This window comes from Ambystoma mexicanum, chromosome 11 (assembly GCF_040938575.1).
Source record: "Ambystoma mexicanum isolate Mex_15411 chromosome 11, UKY_AmexF1_1, whole genome shotgun sequence".
NCBI classification, from domain to species: domain Eukaryota; kingdom Metazoa; phylum Chordata; class Amphibia; order Caudata; family Ambystomatidae; genus Ambystoma; species Ambystoma mexicanum.
Window position 1 is genome coordinate 799,203,888 of NC_090934.1, and position 18,902 is coordinate 799,222,789.

At 47.9% G+C, this 18,902-nt stretch overlaps 1 protein-coding gene across 1 annotated transcript in view; it reads right to left on the reverse strand.

The window, feature by feature from the left end:
* The window catches only part of PSMA1 (proteasome 20S subunit alpha 1), a 356,676-nt gene that overhangs the window by 166,910 nt on the left and 170,864 nt on the right, over window positions 1-18,902 (reverse strand). The window contains exon 4 of the mRNA XM_069623735.1: window positions 15,748-15,851. Coding sequence (XP_069479836.1) covers window positions 15,748-15,851 — 104 coding nt within the window. The remainder of the gene's footprint in view (window positions 1-15,747; window positions 15,852-18,902) is intronic.

An 18,902-nucleotide genomic window follows, 5' to 3' on the forward strand; every position in this document is an offset into this window, starting at 1 on the left:
TATTCTGGAAGCCTTCGCCACCTCTTACGAGACCTTGTATAGATCTGAAACCCACCTTGGGTAATCAGACACTGAGCAGTATCTATCCTCAGTGAAGATTCCACAAATAACATATGCAGAATGCCAGGCATTAGAGGATCCGATATCGGAAGAAGTCCAAAATGCGGTCAAGAGACTCATTGGGCAAATCTCCCGGTGAAGACGGCTTAACCGTGGGATTCTATAAAGCCTTCCTCTCCCCCCTCCTTCCTTTTATGGTAGAACTATGGATCCTGGACACTGGAAGGGCCCCGGACTCCTTTGTCCAGGCTCTGGTCTCAGTAATCCCCAAGGCAGGCCAGGACCCTATACAATGTGGCTTTTACCGCCAAATATCCCTATTGAATATAGATGACAAAATATACACCACAATTCTAGCTGCCCAACTAGAGATATATATGCCATGTCTAATACATCCGGACCAGGTTGGCTTTATACTTGGGAGAAAAGGTGCCGATACCATGAGGAAGACCCTACACTTAATGAATCTAAAAACATGCATACCGACCCAGCTCTCCTCTGAGTAGATGTAGAGAAAGCCTTTGATAGGGTGGAATGGGGCTTCCTGAAGGCAGTCCCCCGCAAAGTGGGAATAAGTCAGAAACTTAGAGGAGGGATCCAGGCAGTGTACACATCACCCAAGGCCGCTGTGTTCGTCAACGGCGAATACTCGCGCTGGTTTGAACTAGGTAAAGGAACAAGACAAGGATGCGCCCTCTCAGCGATTCTCTTTGCCCTCTCTGTGGAGCCCCTAGCCCAGAAACTAAGAGAAGACCCTCGGGTCGAAGGACTCAAATTGGGGCCCACAGAGTATAAAAGTCGCCTTATTTGCAGATGATCTGCGATTGCATGTCTCAAACCCCATGTCCTCGATCCCCAGAGCAATCCAGTTGATTAAAGAGTATGGCACCCTATCGGGTTTTAAAATCAATGAGGCCAAATCAATCCCGTTTCCCCTCCATGAAACCACACCAGCAGACGTAGATACACTCTCTTCGTTGGGCCTTATCCTTGAAAACATCAAGTTTAAATACCTAGGTATACAGGTCACAAGAGACATAACTAAACTATACGAGGCTAACTTCCCGCCCCTCCTTCAAATATTTCAGGCAGACTTAACCAAATGGAGGAAACTTACAATATCATGGATGTGGAGACTGAATGCGATAAAGATGGTATGTCTCCCTCGCTTTCTTTATCCCTCCCAGATGCTTCCCATAGGGATAACAAATAGATTTTATTGATTTGAAAATTAAAACATTACACTCATCTCTCTGCAATGCAGGGTAGAGACGTGGGAAGGGGGGAGAGTTAGTAACAGCATGGGGGGAGGTTAGGGGGGGGGGACTGGAAGGGAGAGGAACATATGCAACATCAACATTTCCAGGTGAGGGTGATGGGATGGGAAGAGAGAAACAATCAAACAAAAAACATTCAGAAACAACTTCCGGGACCACGGTCCGACAGACCGTCAACTTCACATCGGATGACCTTGTGGCATAGACTATTCATGGCAGATTCGTTACCCCCACTTTCCCGGGGCATCTCTCAGTCTCAGAGGCTGCGGAGCCACCCTTGTCCTTTAGCTAGCCTCTTCCCATCTTCTCCATATTTTGTCCGCTTTTTGCGGGCAACCCCTCGCCACGTACACTCTATGTTCCATTATAGCGCATATGTCCACATCTGTGAACCACTGGTCATAGCTTGGCGTACGTTCCGAGCCCCACAATTGCGCAATGTTCCGCCTGAGAACCGCCATCGCAGTCGACCAGAGCAATTTCTCATAACGGGAAAGGTCAGTTTCACTGGAGATCCCCAGGAGAAGGAGTTTTGGGCATCTCTGTATCGCTTTACCCATAGCGCTAGACAGTTTATCACAGCATTTCTGCCAGAGCTGCTATATCTTTCTACATTCCCACAGAATATGGAAAAAGGTACCTTGTCCTTTGCAGCGTAGGAATCGTGCATCCGAGGATTTGCCCCAGCGGAAGAGGGCCACTCTCGGGTAGTAGGTGCGGTGCAGGATCTTCAGTTGGACCAGTCTTAGCCTTGAGGAAATGGTAGTTTCTCACGGGTACATCAGGGCCTCCACCCAGTCCTCTGGTTGAAGTGGACCCACATCTCGTTCCCACTTTGCCTTCAAACTGGTTAGTTCCAGCGTCGCAAAGGATGTTATCACATTGTACATGGTAGGTGACCTTCCGGTCCACCCGGTCCAGAACTATGTTTCGCTCTAATGGGGAGCTTTCCGGCATATGTCTTGTGTTATGTGTCGATGGATCGTCCAAGCATGTTTCAGCTGCATGTAGTGGTACCTTTCTGTGGCTGGGAGGGAGAACTTCACATGCAATGTCTCGAATGGTACCAGGTTGTCCTCGTGAACCACATCTCCTATGTTGATGATTCCTCGCTGGACCCATTCAGGCCATCTGGGCAATTTTCGTATTTCAGGAAGGTTGCAGTTGTTCCATAGGGGTTGCGCCAGCGTTAGTTTCCCTCCCCATCCTAAGTACCAATGTGCTTCCTTCCATATTCTCACTATATGCGTTACCATATCTGTTTTTGGTGTGCGGTTCAGGCCTCCATTCAGGTGCTCTAGAGGAGTGGGCGTGGCATTACAGATAAGACCTTTGATGTGTGGGAGGCTTCTGTCACCATGGAGCATAGCATTTACTATCGCAATCTGGCTGGCCCAGTAATATGACTGCATCCTGGGCAGTACAATCCCTCCTTCCCAGATAGACCTTTGGAGCATGGCAAGAGCAATTCGTGGGTGTCCTCCCCATAGCAATTTCCGAAGGATGCACTTGATTTTGTGGAATTCTCGCTGGTGGATGTATAATGGGGCATTTTGCAGGATATGACAATGCATTACTTACCGTAAAAGCATTTCTGATGGTTGTATCTGCTTAGATTCACATGCTGTGCATAGGTCCGACATCCAGTGGTCACTGCGGAGTATTGCATTTTGTTTTTCGTAGTCGAAAAGGGGACGTCGACAAGGCGTGTCTGTAACACTATCCCTATAGTGATGTTCGTTGTACCCACAATCCCTCACGCGTCGAGGTCCCTCTGTTTGTATTTTTCTGCCCTGAGGGAGCCTTCTATACGTGAGTGAGTACAGAAAAGAGAGAAATATATATGAAAGGATGTCTATGTTCCTTCCATCCGAGCGGGGAGGAAGGGTGGGCGCATGTGAATCTAAGCAGATACAACCATCAGAAATGCTTTTACGGTAAGTAATGCATTGTCTTCTGATGTTTGTTAATCTGCTTAGAATCACATGCTGTGCATAGACTAGCGAGCAGTACCCGGAGTTGGCGGTGGGTTATGAGAAGGAACAGTAGAGAAAAGATGTCTTAATACTGCCTGTCCCACCTGGGAGTCAGATCTAGAGTGTGCATCTAGACAGTAGTGTTTTGTAAAGGTGTGCACAGAACTCCAGGTAGCCGCTTTGCAGATGGACTCAAGGGGAACATTTGCAATGAATGCTATGGAAGCCCCCGTGCCTCGAGTGGAATGTGCTCTTGGCTTGAAGGGTAGTTCTCTCTTAGCAAGAGTGTAACAGAGAGTGATGCATTGTACAATCCATCTAGATATAGTGGACTTAGAGACTGCATCTCCTTCTCTTCCTGCTGCCACCGAGACAAATAACTGATTAGTCTTTCTCAGTGTTCTGGTTCTTTCCATGTAGAACATGACAGCTCTGCGTACATCTAGTGTATGCAGACTTTTTTCTCCCAAGCTGGAAGGGTTTTGAAAGAACGTTGGTAGTTCTATAGATTGGTTTACATGAAATTTTGAGATGAATTTTGGTGCAAACCTTGGGTGTGTGCGAAGAACCACCTTATCCTTGTGAACTGTTACGAAGGGGTCTAGTACAGAAAGAGCCTGTAGTTCACTTACTCTCCTAATGGAGGTGATAGCTATTAGGAAAGCAGTCTTAAGAGTGAGGTTTTTAAGAGTTGCCTTGTGCATGGGTTCGAAAGGAGTGCCCATGAGTCTGGAAAGTACCACTTTTAAGTCCCATCCGGGAGCTGGGTTAGCTATCGGGGGGTGTATTCTCTTTACTCCTTCCATGAAGGCCTTGATAACTGGTATCTTCCACCACGACACTTTAAGTTGGGAAGTGGTGTATGCAGAAAGTGCCGCTAGGTGGACTTTAATGGAGTTAAACACTAGACCTGAATCCAGTAAGTGGGTCAAGTACAGAATAATGTTAGTGGCAGAGCAGTTAACCGGGTTGATGTTCTTACTTCTACACCAGATGACAAATCTTTTCCACTTGCTAGAATAGCAGTGGCGAGTATTAGGTTTTCTGGCTTCCCTGAGGATGTCCATACATCTTTGAGGGAGATGTAAATGTCCAAATTCTATGATCTCAGGAGCCAGGCTGCTAAGTTCATGGTCTGAGGGCATGGATGCAGAGTCCTGCCCTTGTCTTGTGACAGCATGTTGTACGGGCAGGGAAGTTTCATTGGGGGAGATAGGGACATCTCCATCAAGTGAGCGAACCATGGCGGCCGGGCCCACATTGGGGCGACTAGAATCATGGTAACCTGCTCTTGGTGCATCTTGTGCACCACTTTGTTGAGGAGGGGAGTCGGGGGAAAGGCGTAAACAAATTTCCCTGACCATTGCATCGACAGACCGTTCCCCTTGGACTGGTTTTGGGGGTACCTGGAGGCGTAACTTTGGCATTGTGAGTTCTCCAGGGTTGCGAATAGGTCTATTTCCGGGAAACCCCATTGCGTGAAGACGTCTAAGACGATGTCTTCGTGCAATTGCCATTCGTACTCTTTGGGCAGGGGGAAGTCTCTGCTGAGTTTGTCTGCTAGCAGATTGAGTTCCCCTGGTACATGTTGTGATAGTAGGAACATGTTGTGTTTGAGAGCCCACTTCCATATATTCTGGGACAGCTTGGACAGTCCTGGAGAGTGAGTGCCCCCTTGCTTGTTGAGGTAGTACATGGCTGTGGTGCTGTCTGTGAGGACCATCACTGTCTTTCCTTGTAAGTGTTCCTGAAAGGCTTTCAGTGCTTTGAACACGCTAGTAGTTCCAGCAGGTTTATATGCTTGGATGCTAAACTCGCAGTCCACACTCCGTGAGCAGTCTGATGGGATAGGTGAGCCCCCCATCCTGTAAGGGATGCGTCTGTGGTTAGAGTGGCTTCCACTGCGGGTGTGGCAAAAGTCTTCCCGAATAACAGGTTTTCCTTTGTCCACAACCGTAGCGAGAGAACCAAGGCCTGCGAGACCACCACTAGATCGTCCCATTGTCCGCTGGCCTGACACCACTGGCTGTAAAGCCACTCTTGCATTGGGCGCAAGCGCGCGTGAGGTACCAAATAAATACATGACGCCATCATCCCTAGCAAGCGCATTGCTTTGCGTACCGTCACCTCTCGACCTGCCACATAACAGGGGATCTGAAACAGCATGTTTTGGACCCTCTCGTTGGAGGGGAAGACGAGGCCGTCCCTTGTTCAAATTAGAGCCCCTAGGAATTGTTTGATTTGGCTGGGGTCTAAGCTGGACTTCTTTTCGTTGATGGAGAAGCCCAGTTGGGACAAAAGGTCTACGGTCTTTTGGGTATTGGAGAAGCATGTTTCGTAAGAATCCCCTGTTATTAGCCAGTCGTCGAAGTAAGGGTATACCGAGATGGATAACCTGCGCAGGTGGGCCGCTGCCACTGCCAGTACTTTCGTAAATACCCTTGGTGCAGATGCTATCCCGAAGGGTAGTACTCTGAACTGGTAGTGTTTGTTCTTTATCTTGAACCTGAGGTATTTTCTGTGCGCTGGCAACATTAAAATATGAAAGTATGCATCTTTCATGTCTAGTGTTGTCATGTAATCCCCCTGTGATAACAGTGGGATTACTTCCTGCAAGGTCACCATACGAAACCTTTGGGGTTTGACAAACTTGTTCGCTGGACGCAGATCTAATACAGGGCGCATGGTTAAATCCTTTTTAGGTACAAGGAAGTACACTGAATAAATACCTTCTGTTACCTGAGATAGGGGGACAGCCTCTATAGCTTCTTTTTTCAGTAGCTCTTCCACTTCTTGAAGAAGAATAGTGAGGTGTTCCGGTGTCATGCGTCGGTTCCGTGGGGGTCTGTATTTCGGGGAACCGTTGAATTCGATGGAGTATCCGTGGGCTATGGTGGATAATACCCAGCGGTCTGACGATATTCCCTCCCATGCTGAAAGGAACGATGTTAGCCGGCCCCCGACCGGTGATGCATGGGAGGGGACCCGAATCTTCGGGTCATTTGTTGGTATTGGGCGTGGGGCCTTTGGGACTGGAGCCGCGCCCTCTTCCTTTGCCACGACGTTGGCCTCTTTGACTGAACTGGGTGCTTTGGTTCGAGGGCCAGTTGGTAGCGGAGTAAAATTGCTGTTGGCTTTGTTGCTGGCGTTGGCCACGAAAGGAGTGTCTATTGCCATAGCTGCGTCTGTTAGGTGGCCTAGAAATTTGGTCAAGAGTCTTGATGGTATCAAACTCCTTCTTCGCATGTTCTAGTGCCTCATCAACTGCTTTCCCAAACAGATGTGTTTGTTCTATGGGTTTATTTATCAGGGAAGCCTGTGTTTCCGGCTTAAAACCCGAATTGCGCAACCAGACATGGCGTTTGAGAAGTATTCCCTGAACCAGGGAACGGCCAGCTGTCTCTGCGGCATCCAAGGAGTTCTTTACGATGCCCTGGTTTACGAGGGTTCCCTCTGATATTATAGCTAGCAGGCGTGAACGCAGGGGTTCTGGTGCGTCTTCTGCTTCGCTGCGCAGCTTGCTCCACTGTGCATCTGCGTAGCTAGCTAGTAGGGAATTGTTATTTGCAATCCTGGTTGAGAAGGCGGCGGAGGTCGTGATTCTCTTCCCAAGTGCATAGAGCTTCTTGCCCTCTTTGTCAGGTGGTGCCTCACTAGTAGATAGTGGTACCCCCGCTCTTTTTCTTGTATTAGTCACTACAAGGCTGTCCGGAATAGAATGTCCCCTGATGTACAAAGGGTCAGAGGACGAATGGCTGAAGAGCTTTTCTATCCGAGGGTTGACCCCTCTGACTAAGGCCGGATTGGAAAGGGAAGGAGTTATTCTTCTCCTTATAGAAGCCAGGAGCGGAATAGACTGACTGACCGGGGCTTTTTCTTTAATAACTCTTTCTACAAAGTCTATGTCCGGAAGAGTCTCCCCTGTGTCTATTTCAAAATGCGCTGCTGCCTTGCGCAACAGTGTATTAAGTGAAGGTTGGTCATCTATGGGGGAGGTGTTTCCAATAGGTGAGTCCTTGGGGGGAGAAGGCTGAAAGACATCAGGGTCTGAGTGCACTGATGGGGATTGCCAAGGCTGCACTGATGGGGAGTGCCAGGGCTGTGAAGTAGCTGTATCCTCTTCAAAAGCTCCTGCACTAGTGTAAGGGTCTTCTTCAAACCTCTCTTCCTCATGTTCTTCCTCTCCACCCAAACACTCCTCATCTTCCTGGAGGTATTACTCCTCTTCAGTGAGGTCATATGCGTCTGTAGAAGGGGGAAACAGCCTAGGAATCTTGACCCTAGGGTCATCCTGGGTCCATTCTCTTGGTCTTTTGGGTGTGGGTGGGTTTTGGCTACCCAAAAACCTTTCCATTTTTTCCATACAAGAATGGAGTCTTTCAAGGGTCTCATGGGGAACCCCTGAATAGTCTAGAGGGGGGAAATCAGTGTTTTCACCTTCAAAACGCTTCGAACGCTCCCACAACGTCGACGAAAGGTTTCCGTCGCCCTCAGAAAAGCCCTCAGGTAGTTCAGAAGTGCCCCTAGATGAAGGGGGCAGTTCCTGGCTACTCTTGTGTTTTTTCGGCGTTTCTATATCTTTTGGTGCGGTATTCAACGTCTGTTTCGTCGTCCGCTTACGTTTGTCCTCGGAAACAATTCTCGCCAGGCTCTCGACAACGAGTTCGTCAGTCGAGGATTCTGGAGTCGACGTTACCAGCGTTACGCGTTGTTTGTCGACGGCCGCTCTATGGAGCGTTACGTCGGATGTTTTTGAGGTTGCGCCCGTGTTAGATGAAAGCCCAATCGCTGCTCGCGGCTGCGTTTGCGGGTGGGGCTTCAGACCCTTACGGTCTGAGGTAGACGCCGGAGTGCCCTGCGTCCCCCTTCGGCGCTGATTGATCCTTCGTCCTCGACGAAGAAGAGCCGTGGGTTGTGTGCTTAGGCCTATGGGGTCTGTGTGCGTCCTTGTTGCCGGGGTGTTCATCCACATAAGCAGGCCGTGAGCCGAGCCCGTTGGGGCCGGGGACGGACGTCGAGGAGCGCGAGCGCTCCTTCTGGGGGTTAATGACTTCCGTAACGGACGTCGAGTTATCACCCTCCTCGTCACTTTCTGTAACAGCGGCGGCGGGTGAGGAAACTGACTTCGACATAGCGTAGTCCGCCCACCTCTTAACCTTCCGTTCTTTAAGAGTTCTTGGTTTCAAGAGCTTACAGGCCGCGCAGCTGTCCTCTTTATGATCGAGGGGCAAGCAACGATTACAGAGCTTGTGTTTGTCCTTCCAAGTGTATTTGCCCCTACAGCGTGGGCAAAACTTAAAAGGTGTCCTCTCCATAGCTGAGGCAATAAAAACTGGTGATAACAACCCCAAGGGAAAGATAGGGGAGAAAGAAAGACATTCTCGACGAGAAGATAAAAGTTCGAACCCCCACTCTCCCTACTGTATGTTGGCCGGCGAGGCCTGGCCACGTGTTCGGCAGCGCCGAAGGATCTCCTCCGTCTCTTCCCCTCCGTCGAAAACTTGCTCGGCGGAGATACAGCTTCACAGCTAATGTCGAGGGGAGGGATCTTTAACAATAAGTATATATAAAGGACCGAGGTCCGTAGTAAGTGTTTAGCAATGTCTCTCTAGGAGCTCCGCGTAAGGCGACCATAAGCTGGGCGGAAAAAAACAATCTGAGGGACCTCGACGCGTGAGGGATTGTGGGTACAACGCACGTCACTATAGGGATAGTGTTACAGACACGCCTTGTCGACGTCCCCTTTTCGACTACGAAAAACAAAATGCAATACTCCTCAGTGACCACTGGATGTCGGACCTATGCACAGCATGTGATTCTAAGCAGATTAACAAACATCAGAAATAAGAATTTAGGAAGGGCTATCATTTTGAACAGGGCCGCTCTGCCCATCAGCGTTAGTGGCAAGGAGCTCCAATGGCGAGTATCTTCTGCAAATCTTGTTACAAGGGGGGAGAAGTTCAGGATTGTGTATTCAGTAAGATGTTTTGTGATACGTATCCCCAGATACTTGAACTGTTCCCTCTCGATCTGGTAAGGGCCAGCCGCTAGGTTTGCCATCGAGGTGTCTCCTAAAGGGAAGAGGATGGATTTGGACCAGTTCACACGCAATCCGCTGAATGCCTCATATTGCTCTAACAGGTGCATGACTCTGGGGCAGGAGTTGCTCGGGTCCTTCAGATATATGAGAAGGTCATCCGCATAGAGGGATATTCTGTCTTCCCAGGTCTCAGACCATCGGAAGCCTTCCCAGGTGTCATGATGCCTACCTCCAAGGAGCCGAGTCCGACCCAGCAACCCCAGAGGCAGGCATCATTCCCCCCAGGGAAGTGCCAGCAGGCCCAAGCTGGGGCCCTTTGGACACAGTCCTGGCGCCTTAGGCGCCAGGCTCATGTTGGACCCCTGTCCTGGCGCCTTAGGCGCCAGGCTCATAAAGCTAGACATGTGTTCAAGTGTTTCAATGTGCACTTACCTGATGCAGACCATGCTGCTACATCCAGGCCCTCTTGAGGCCTGAATGGAACTACTTTACCTGTGGGACTACTTTCCACCTGGGTGTGGTCGGGGGAGGATACATACCTGATCGGTGGAAGGATACATATCTGGAACTTCTTCCAAAGCTATTTAAACCACGCCCAATCAGCAACTCTTGCTTCGTGTTGTTCTGCTCCTCGCAGCTGGACGCTCACCGTGTCAGCTCCTGCATCTGGACTTCAGCCACGCCTGTCAGCATCCTGGGTCACCTGCAAAGGGAGATAAGAGAGAATTGGAGAGAAAGAAGAACTTACCTGCTAAAGCTGTATCACGGAGACATCACACCGACGATCCTGAAAGGGAAGACATCATTTTTAAAAGCATTTTGTTTCGATCGCTGCAGCGCTGCATTTCACTCACCTTTCCTGGGCACCTCCATCTTCAGCAGCGATCATCCGGATCCGCAGCCACATCCCAGTGCCTAGAGAGAAAAAGACAAGAACACAAGGTGAGAGAAGGAAGGGAATAGGAAAAGCTCAGTTTCCTTCTAAGATTTACCAGTTGGGTCATTCCCATTTCATTTCGGGTCCTGCCGCTTCCTGGCATTCCGGACCCCGGCCCCTATGGGGAAAAAAGACAGACATTGAATGAGCGAATGCAAAGACATTACCCGAACGCTCATCCAGAACTTACCTGTCATTTATTGGATCTGCACGTTTCACTTCGGGTCGGCGCCATATCTCCGGCATTCCGAACCCCAGCCCCTAAGGGGAAAAAGACATAAGCGTTAGCGCTTGCTGCAATAAGACAATGAACATTATTATTAAGCTTGAACTTTTGAACTTGCAACAGAACTCTTACAGCGCCTTACCTGAATAGTCAAGCTTATTTGAACTTCCATCAAACCTCAATCCAGTGAAGTAACTGGGTTTCAACGCGCCCCTGCATCAGAAGCAGGATGGAGAACTCATCCTTCCAGACCCTAAGGTGAGACTTCACGGGGAATCGTGGAAGGGTATCGTGGAGGGTTGGAAGGAAGTGGGAGGCTTGAGCATTATTCCGTCAGTAGGTAATACTCCCTTTTCACGCACAGGGGAATATTCCTACGAGCCAGATAAGCCAGAGTAGAGGGGGCCCTACCTGTCCATCTTCAGAGTCCTGTGCTTCACCATTGAAGAAGCATCAGCACTCGAAGCCAGACCTGCGCCTCCGTGGGAATCAGGTGAGCGTGACACCAGGTTGACGCATTTCGCAGGAGGATTGCCAGTGGTTCGATAGCGATTGCAAAAATCATGGCCGACAATGGGCAGCCCTGTCTCGTGCCCCTCCCCAGATTGAAGAGGTCCGAACGCCAGCCATTGACTCTGGTCCTGGCCACCGGGGATTCGTACAACAGGCACACCCACTTCATGAAGTTCTCCCCGAAGCCCAAGCAGTGCATTATGGTCCAGATGGCCTCCCACCTCACCGAATCAAAGGACTTTTCAAAGTCAATTGCTAGTAGGGCTAGTGGGCCCCGTATGCTGTTGGAGCTTTCCAGGGCGCAATATAGCCTGTGGAGGTTCATGCGAGTTGTTCTCTGTGGCATGAAGCCGCATTGGTCCGGATGTATCAGTGTGGGAATAACCTGCTGCAGACGGTCCGCAAGTAATTTCGCAAGTATTTTGGTCTCGCTATTGAGGAGTGAAATGGGCCTGTATGAACTGCATCTTTTCAGGGGCTTGTCCGGCTTGGGTATCACTATTTTTGTTGCTTCTCACAGATCTGGTGGGAGAATGCCCTCTTCTAGCGCATGTTGATACATTCGGAGTAGTTGGGGGGCCACCACATTGGTCCCCACCTTTTGCCATAGCTCCACCACGAAGCTGTTAGGTCTTGGGGATTCACTGGTTTGGAGGCCCGACATGGCACTTAGGATCTCATTTTCTGTTATCTCCCTCTCCAGCAGTTGCAGTTGCGTCTCATTTAAGGTGGGGATGTCAATTTGGTCCATGATCGTGACGTCCATCTGTGTCGTGGGTTTTCTGTACAGCTCAGCATAATATTCCGCAAAGCCTCGACTTATTTTCTGATCCGTCACCCCTGCGTTCGGCCCTCCTGTGTCGAGCCTTCGGACATGACTGCGTCCCTGCTCCTTCCTTTCCAGCCAAGCCAGCATCTTGCCAGCCTTGTCACTTGATTCATAGAGTCTTGCTCGCATTGCAGTATGCGCTTGTTTCGCATTTTCCATCGCTATGTTTTGCAGCCTTTTCTGTGCTAGTAGCAACGTCCGATTCGAGGCCGGTGTGTCCTCAATGATGTGCCTCTCCTCTGCCTGCTTAACCTGTTGTTCGGCTTCAAGTGTCTTGCTCCAGTGCAGTCTTTTTTTTGCGGTCGTCCACGATATTAGTTCACCTCTTAACACCGTCTTGTAGGCCTCCCACAGTTTTCCTGGGTTCATTGCCGTCTGTGTATTGAGCTCGAAGTATGTATTGGTGGTCTCCTGTAGCCTGTCCACAAGCTCAGGGTTACCCAGGTAGTAGCTATTCAGGCGCCAGCTCGGCGGCGGAATCCGCCTGGATGTTATGAGTGTCAGTTCTAGCGGGGAGTGGTCAGAGATGCCTCTGGGAAGTATGTTTATTTCTTGTGCCCTATGTAGATCAGTTGCTGGGGTGAAGAGATAATCTAGCCTGGAGAGAGGGGCATGTGCCCTGAGTGGAAGGAGTATGCTCTCGTGTCTGGGTGGAGTTCTCTCCACACATCGCATAGGCCTAGTGCGTTGGCAAACGTGGTAAGTCTGGTGGGAACATTGGGGTTTCTATTCCGCAAGTGTGATCTGTCCAGGGTTACATTCATGACTTCATTAAAGTCACCTCCCAGTATCATGAGGTTAGAAGTGTCGTTTGCGATTAACGGGGCAATGTCAGTAAGTAGAGGCTCTAGTAGAGTTGAGGGTGCATAGGTGGCTATCAGTGCGATGGAGTGATCCCATAGCTTGGCTGTCACATACACGCATCTGCCGCCTGTGTCATGGGTTACCGTCGTAAGGTGAAGGGGGGGTTTTTGTGTACCAGGATCATGACGCCTCTTGAGCCCATCGTGAAACCTGAGTGGAGTGTCAGCTTGTACGTCTGAATAGGGTACAGTCTGTGCCCGCAAGATGGGTCTCAGACAGGAACACTGTCAGCACCCCGCCTGTTGTGAAATTGCTGCACCAACCGGCGCTTGACTGCATTGCCCAGACCATTAATGTTCCATGACATAAGCCTCAGTGTTCTGAGAGCGTCACTACTACCGCTATGTGATGCCATGGGTGCTTGTGCTAATCGCTGCCTGTGTTGCCACGGACTGTGTTATGCGCCAGCTGCGAATATGCCCCTAGGTTAACCCTGTTTTAGCTAGCCATATTATCTTGTGCGTTTGACAGGTCCAGTCTGTAACTAAACTTAACAAATCCCCAACCCCCCTCCCCATACTCCTCCCAACTAGAAGCATCGGTCGCCCGAACAAAAAACCCATGGTGTCAACTGGACACCTTACATGCTTTTAACTTAACTTCAAGTACAGGTGGCCTCCCCCTGCCTGGATCCCCAGGGGGAGAGAGCCCTCCCCTGGGGGTGTGACCAGAGGGGAGCCGCCACGTTGAAGAAGCCTAAAGGGCCATGGTGAAGTTCTTGTGGGATGACAAAAGAGCAAGGGTGGCCTATGACACATTGATATTACCCAAAGATAAGGGAGGGATGGGACTACCGGACTTTAACAAATATTATGAAGCAGCCCAACTCCGAATTCCAAATCCCCATCTACGGAATGATAAAGAACTCCAATGGGTGACACCGGCGACGGTCTCGATGTGGCTATGGGTTCCGAGAACTAAATTGATATGGAGACTAAGAAGCCACCCTATACTGGGAACCATCTGGGAGATTTGGAGGGCAAGGAGAGAAATGGTGGGTATAACCTCATGGCCATCCCCCTGAGCCATATATGGGCCCCTGGGATCAGAGAAAATATCCCAAATCTAGACAGATTTCAGACTTGGTTCGAAGCAGGCCTGCAAAGAGAAGGCCAACTCTGGAAACAGGAGTCCTTCATTACGATTGTTGAACTAGGTGAGAATTTAGGGCTGGGCCCCCTCCCTGTCTTCCATTTCTTGCAGATCAAGGAGTTATGATGAGGGCCGAATGGAAAAATAAAGTTGACAGAGAACTCGCCCCCTTCGAAAAAACCCTGGACTCTAGAACAGAAATGAAGGGCTTAGTATCCGCTATGAATAGGGAACTAGTCGAGGCGGGAGGGGGCTCTACATCGCAATTAAGGAACCAGTGGGGGAGGGATTTTGGGGAGGAAATAGACGCAAGCATGTGGGCGAAGATGTGTAGGGCGGCAACCCAAACCCCAATAGCCTGCCAATACAAGCTTCATGCAATAAAATGATTGCACAGGTGGTAATATGACCCCCTCAGACTCTCCAGAATGTTTGTCTCTAAGCCCATTGTGTTGGTGCAAGTGTGGGGGAATAGCAGACTATTTGCACATGTGGTGGAACTGCCCCAAAATTAAGATCTATTGGAGTGAGGTCTTGGGATGGATCAAGGATCTCGACGGAATCACAAGGACTGCAGATCCCTTCTCAGTTCTTTTTGGGTTTGAGCAATGGGAAGATGAAAGAGAAAATTAGGGGACTAGCAGCCCACTTATTATTAGCAACCCATGCTGCCTTAGTCACGAAATGGAAGTCTGAGCAAACCCCGAGCAAAAGTGAATGTGTGAATGTCGCATCGAACTTATGCGTCATGGGAACGATAACTGCAACCCTGCATGGAAAAATCGACCCAATGAAACATAATGTGGGGAGACTTTGTAAGCAAGTACATGCCAGTAACCACCCAGTAAATGGTGCTTAGCAGTCGGAAAACCATATACCCCCCCCCCCCCGGGGAGCGTACCCCACCCTGATATGCTGCGAAAAACTAAAGAAAAGACCCAAAAGACCCCATATCTTAGATAACTAATGTCAGTGTACAGACTAGATGTGTCATAATGAAGACCGAACAAGGCTCTACTCTCTATTCCTGGTTATATATAAACGTTAACGATTCCTTCTAGACAGGAATGGAATATTGTGGGCGGGAGGGAGGTGGGAGGGATGAGAAAGGGGATAGTTCTCCTTTTTTACTTTCTCTTTTGTTGATTAAAGTATAGGTTGTTTTCCCAAATGTTAATCTTGGGAATGAGAATGTTACAGAAAGATATAGTTTGTTTGAACTATACAATTTTTGACAACTGTTTTGCAAATGTATCCCTATATAAAACTTTAAAAATCTTAAACTTGAATTAAAAAAATATATATATATAATTATATATATATCCCCAAATTCCTGAATGGTCATGCTCTGAGAACCATTTAACTGCAGTAGCTATATAAAACAGATTATCTGTAGAAACCTCCACCGGTTCGGTCCTCTAAATCAATGCAACTATTGTTCTCATTTCGATTACCGCAATAATCATGGTCAAAATACCTACATTTATGCTAATAGTGGTTTGGCAAAAAGGTTACAAGAACACCCATTGTGGCCAGATCAAAACAAACTCCATGACCACCAGTTTAGCATTCTACATAAAATGAGTTGTCTTCTGTGACTTCCTGGCAGGAATGGAACACCGCACAAAAGCACAATCAAATATGGGCACCCTGCTTGGCAGCATCATTAACAGTTAAAGGAATGAAGACTAGAGCCCGAAATTCCTTCTTCAAATCCACCAAACCAAGTGTGATACTATTATGGCGTGAGGAATTTTGCATTTCTGCTGAATACTTTGCATCTATTCCACGAGCATTCAGATTCACAAAATTAATTTTCTAGTTTTATGCTAAGAAATCCTTTATAAATCAAGAGTGAATAACAGTTCAAATAGACCATGTATGACACACATTCAAGGATTCAAAGAGAATAAAATCTAATGTAGGTACTTACCAAAGGAGTCTAGCATCCGCAGTCAGACCAGCAATTGAGATGCCAATGTGGCTGTCTACATTGAGAATTTTCTTCTGATGAGCTGCCAACTCAGACTGTGCTCGCTGCATAGACAAAAAGGTATTTTACCTAAATGCTATAGGCAACCTTATTTTATATATCCAAAACGGTTCACCAATGAATACATGGATTTGTCCAAAGGCATGAAACACAGAAACTTGCAATTAATAACAGACTTTCAGTATGATCTGAATCCCATCACAACCGAAAAGATGTGTTGGGCCAGGGAGGCCAGATTAATTAATCACATACATAGTTTTTTTTCTTGGAAGGTTTGCAAAGTTTTATTTCTAGCCATAATTACTTTGTTTTCCTCCATCTAGATCACCACATTATACCCACCCTACCAGGTAATGTCCACTTTTGCAAGGGCTCAGCCCACAGCCCATACTTCCACATCTGGTATTTTTGTTCAAAGAATTTAAACGACTTGCTAATGATGGCTGAATCAAATGTTACACAAGAGGATAAAATAATAAATGTCATAACCAATGAAAGCGTAGATGCCACAAGAACCTCCGGTTACGTATTAATAGTTTAGTTCTATGAGGTGGGATCATAACTTAGCACAGTGCCGTTTCATCAATGTTGCTAAAAAGTGGGCTGCATACCAACTTTTGTACCAACACAAGTGGACTTGTCTTTTGGCAGATTGTAGGTAAAACCCATCAATATTTTTAAAGATTCTTGGATGACTTAACAGTTGCCATCTCAAATATATCGCCGAAGAGCAGGATGTTCGCTAATGGTCTTTACGGCAGGGGTGATGAAGAAAACCGACATTTCAAACGCCCAGCAGCAATCAACATCATAGCTGCTTCCTTGCCATCTTTACATTCAGATATATCACGTTTAAAGAGACTCACGTAATGATGCTGAATACACAATCAGAATTAGAACAAGGGACAACCTGGAATCGTTCTAGTTGGTGACAATGTTTGAGAATGCATTAATTGGGAAAAGGAAACTAAATGGTTTGCTTCCCCTAATTAGTCCCGTTATTTGTGCACTCCTATGCTATTCGAGAGACGGGATATAATGAAGGTGGTTTTGAAGAGATATTACTGATAATGCCTCTTAGCAAAGTGTTCTGCTGTCAGCAGCACACACTGTTCCTACAAGCTCAAAGGTCTTGCCCTGGCGTTTTGGTTATGCTAAATCCACGGTCCCTTTGTTTGGGAGAATTATCAAAAATGTGCTTATTCCTCTCTACCTTAGAGGCCCCCAGCTCTTTTGCTGAACCTTGGGACTTTGAGCTTTTAATTCCATTTGTTTTCTGTGTTTGTTTCTTGTTCGTCATGGAGTCTAACAATCGCCATAGGCATCTTTTACAATTGTGTCAAAGAGCACCTTCAGTGCAGTGGCACAGGGATGTCTTCCACATTTCCCAAGGTTTAAATACCTTCTCTGGGATAAAAGTTACTTACCAACTGTAACGTTCTTTCGACTGGATGTTCCTCCCACGTATTCATCTTAGATAATCTGCCAGCTTGCTGCTTCTTTCTCTGTCAAAAAAAAAAAATTCGCCAGAGGGTGCTGTGCTCCAGGCCGCGTAGTTTTAATCCCTCGAGGGCCGCCGTCGAGTGTCGACGTCATCCGTTGTATAAAGGGCTCGAGCCGCGCCCGTTCGTCTCAGTTCTGTTTTTTTGGTGTTAATGGTCGCATCAGTTGTATCAGGCATCGAAGGATGTCAGGCTCTTAAGGAAGTACAAGTGCAAAAGCGTAAAATCTGTACGGAGGGGTAGGTTGGGAGGGTCGATGATGAATAGGTGGGAGGAACATCCCGTTGAAAGAACGTTACAGTTGGTAAGTAACTTTTTCTTCGAATGGATTGTGTCCTCCCACGTATTCCTCATCTTAGATAGACTCCCACAGCAGTAGTAATTTGGAGGAGGGAGTACCAGAGTTTTTAAATTATGTACTGAATGAAGGACGGCTTTTGCAAAAAGGCCTCCTTGGTAAGAAGTGGAGTCTAAACAATGTTTTACAAAGGTGTGCATGGATGACCAGGTGGCCGCAGCACAAATGTCCTGCACAGGAACACCCCTCTGAAGAGCCATGGAAGTTGCTATGCCCCTGGTTGAATGAGCCCTTAAAGGAATGGTTCGTCCAAAAAAAATGTTATTTCTAAAATAGATAGGCAATATAAAAAAAAACGATTGCCATTTATTTTTTTTCGAAGTTCCTATGTAAAATTTTGAGCAATTCAAGCTCAAAAATTGAAAAAGCAAGCACATGGGCGCATGGGCGCATCCATTTTGTGAAATGGATGCCCGCCTATGCTGGCGCTTTTGCGGCACTAATGAAGGAAAAGCCAGCCAGCTGTAGTAAACAAAAGCTACCACTGGGTGGCTTTTCCTTCATGGTGTCGGGACTCGGAGGACACGGACCGGAGACTACAGGCAGAAAAGCTGCAGCTGCATCTTGGTAAGTGCTATTTATTTATTTTTTAAAATAAGCACTAGCTGCGGTTTTTTTTCTAAGTTTTCCGGGCTCCTCCGAGCCTGAGAAACTTAGAAAGAAAAACTGCTGCGTTTTCAAACACAACCGCGTTGTGTTTCTGCCCAAATCTGCTTTCCCATTTGGGGCTCTAGGGCTCCCCACGGGGAGCCCTAGAGCCACAAATGGGAAAGCAGATTTAGGCAGAAACACCGCGGCATGTAAACACAACCGGGGGAGCACCGGAGACCCAAAGTGATAGCCACGGCAGGCAGAAACACAACGCGGTTGTGTTTGAAAATGCTGCGGTTTTTCTTTCTGAGTTTCTCAGGCTCCTCCGAGCCGGAGGAGCCTGAGAAACGTAGAAAGAAAAACCACAGCGTTTTCAAACACAATAACGTTGTGTTTATGTTTGCGGTCGCTTCAAAAGCTACCGCAAACATAAATACAACGTTTTTAAAGCTGCGGTTTTATTTCTAAGTTTTCCGGGCTCCTCCAGCCCGGAAAAGTTAGGAAAAAAAACGCAGCTAGTGTTTATTTTTATTTAAAAAATAGCACTTGCCGAGATGCAGCTGCAGCTTTTCTGCCTGTAGTCTCCGGTCCCCGTCCTCCGCGTACAGCACCAATGAAGGAAAAGCCACCCAGTGTTAAATTTT